Source organism: Megalops cyprinoides, chromosome 11 (assembly GCF_013368585.1).
Source record: "Megalops cyprinoides isolate fMegCyp1 chromosome 11, fMegCyp1.pri, whole genome shotgun sequence".
NCBI classification, from domain to species: domain Eukaryota; kingdom Metazoa; phylum Chordata; class Actinopteri; order Elopiformes; family Megalopidae; genus Megalops; species Megalops cyprinoides.
The window spans coordinates 9,635,050-9,637,711 of record NC_050593.1 but is presented as its reverse complement, the minus strand read 5'-3'; the positions used below and the strand labels follow the sequence as shown (position 1 = coordinate 9,637,711).

Below are 2,662 nucleotides of genomic sequence, written 5' to 3'. Positions count from 1 at the left end.
TTTTCACAAAGCTTCTTAATGATACTGAAACACTGTCCAGCTGAGGTCAGAACCCTTGGGTAGCATTGAATTTATTTCACACAAAGTATGTTTCCTCATACTTCTCAACATAATCAGTTCTTGTATTTATTCTATGCAAAATTATTTTCAATATTTCGCCTCTGTAAAACATCACATCATAGTCATGTCATATATGGTAAAGGGGCTGAGAAAAGCAAAATGTGGAGCTTAGAAAAGCTACATACCGGTGTCAGATGTGGAACAAAGAGAGACAATACAGCTGTACCTGCATGTGTGCGCTCACTGTGTGGATGTGGCTGCAATGTTTACCCCTAAGTTTCTTACTCTAAATAAAATGGTGCAGGTTTGTGCATTGAAAGGCTACTGCTTTCATGCTGTTGTTCTGGCACACTGATGGCCTTTTCAACCCTTATTTCTCTGTTACTTGGCACGGTAAGCAAACATTTTGAAACAAAGGTTTATTCTGTTTTCACAATGAAAGAAACATGCATGCACACACTACCTCTGAAAATGTATTGTCATTACATTCATCGTCATTTTTAATATGAACCAAGAAGTACAGTGCCATTCCATCGCATGTGTATGCGGACAGTGGAGATTAGCATTTTCTCAGTTTCCTCCGCTAATTCATCCGCATGCTGTATGTATAACTCTTACAGCCACGGTGGTGCTACCTGTGTTCACCAAACCAGTATATTTCCCAGACAGGAAATTTTACAAATCCGGCTCTGCTTATATGTGTGTAGACTTTATTGCCACGGTGTTTATTGGGTGAATTAATATTCATGTTACTGTGAGTCACTGGCGTATTCATTCTGTAGCTGTTGGCTCCCTCTAGGCGCGCGCTTGGGTAAAATTGTGGGAGGTGTCAGGGAATATAAAAAAGGACTTAAACAAGTTCTCAAACGGGAGGAAGGAAATATAAATCCGAGGCTGTGGATGCGAGCCACAGGGAAAAGAACACATCATTGCTGCTTCAAAGCGCTACGCACAACGCCAAATGTAGAACGGCATGGCATACTTTGAAGGTTGCCACTGCCTGGCCGACAGAAGACAGAGCAGTATCCTCTACAGCATTTTGAAAAACGACAACCAGACGGAGCAGCATGCGCGGAGCCCGGGGGTCGTCCTCCAGCAGCAGGCGTGCTCGTGTGGGTCCAAGAAGAAAGTAGCGCTCCGATGCCCGCAGACTACGTGCAAAGCTGCGTCGGCGGTCTTGGTTAAGACCCTAAAGTTTGTAAAGAACGTGCCTTGCTTTCGGGAGCTGCCGGCTGAAGACCAGCTCCTGCTCGTGCGGAGCAGCTGGGCTCCGCTGCTCGTGCTGGGGATGGCACAGGACAGAGTCGACTTTGAGACCACGGAGACGCCCGAGCCCAGCATGTTACAGAGAATCTTAACCAGCGGCCAGGATAGGAGAGATCAGAGCGACCAGGGGGTGTCTCTAGCAGACATCCACGGCATTAAAGCGTTTCTCACCAAGTGTTGGGGACTGGATATCAGCACTAAGGAGTACGCGTATTTGAAAGGAGCCGTGCTTTTCAATCCAGGTTAGTTCAGCAGTTAAAAAATGTTTTCCGCGAGATGTTTTTAATTTCAAGTGCATTTGACATTGCATACATGTAGATTTACAACCCCTAAGCGTTTTGGTTGACTACCTAGAAAAGGCGATTACTTGTGAATACCATGCAGTCGTGTTCCTACTTAAAATCTAAATGTAGCATAAATGTAACATGTAAGTGTTGCACAAACTATTTCTGCTATCATATATATTGTTCTAGGTTGTTATTTGGATAAGAGTTTATTAATCAACGTTCAGTTATTCCATAATTTGAAGAACATTTTCATGTTCTAGATAGGTTTAAAAAAGTTAATGTCAAACTGCCTTTTTCTAGAAATCGTAAATGATTGTATTTTTCTAAAGCATAAATTGGTTGTATGTCATGGCAGTTATCGTTAATGTTAATGAGCATTCTCTTCCCCCCTGCAGACCTGGATGGGCTACAGTGTCAACACTATATCTACGGACTGCAGAGCGAGGCGCACCAGGCTCTTAATGAATATGTCAAAATGATTCACCGAGAGGGCCCTACAAGGTTCGTCAAACTGTTCATCGCACTCTCCATGCTGCGATCCATCAACGCCAACGTCGTCGCCGAACTCTTCTTCAGACCCGTCATCGGAACGGTCAACATGGAAGAACTTTTGCTCGAGATGTTTTACGGGAAACAGTGAAATAATTAGACGGACTGAAGGTCACCAGAGTCGTAATGTAAGAGTGGTCGCGAGGAAAGTCAGGCAAAGGGACGGTTACTACAATAAGTTATTTCTTTTTACACATGCTATTTTTGTATAATAAAAGTATTTCTCTGAGCTGCGTCAATTTCTGTGCCATGTAAATTGTGTTCACTATCAAAAGTCCTTTGACACTCTAGCCATCGATTTACTATTGGGAAATCAATTACTAGAAAACGAAATCGAGCCTTCCAGTGCTTATTCTTAATTTAATAGAGTAAATTGCAATATCGATTGCGTTCAAATGGCCGAGTGAGATGGGATAATTAAACTTATGTGGGATATTTATAAACTCTTGAACTGAATTGTGACTGTAAAATGACTTGCATGACGTAAGAAGATAAAAATA

At 42.5% G+C, this 2,662-nt stretch overlaps 1 protein-coding gene across 1 annotated transcript; it reads left to right on the top strand.

The window, feature by feature from the left end:
• The first annotated feature begins 962 nt into the window (after positions 1-962).
• On the top strand, positions 963-2,312 carry LOC118786171 (nuclear receptor subfamily 0 group B member 1-like). Its single transcript, XM_036541249.1, has 2 exons — positions 963-1,568; positions 2,009-2,312. Exons 1-2 carry the CDS (start codon positions 1,034-1,036, stop codon positions 2,251-2,253), a joined length of 780 nt encoding a protein of 259 aa, XP_036397142.1. The 5' UTR covers positions 963-1,033; the 3' UTR covers positions 2,254-2,312.
• The last annotated feature ends 350 nt before the right edge of the window (positions 2,313-2,662 follow it).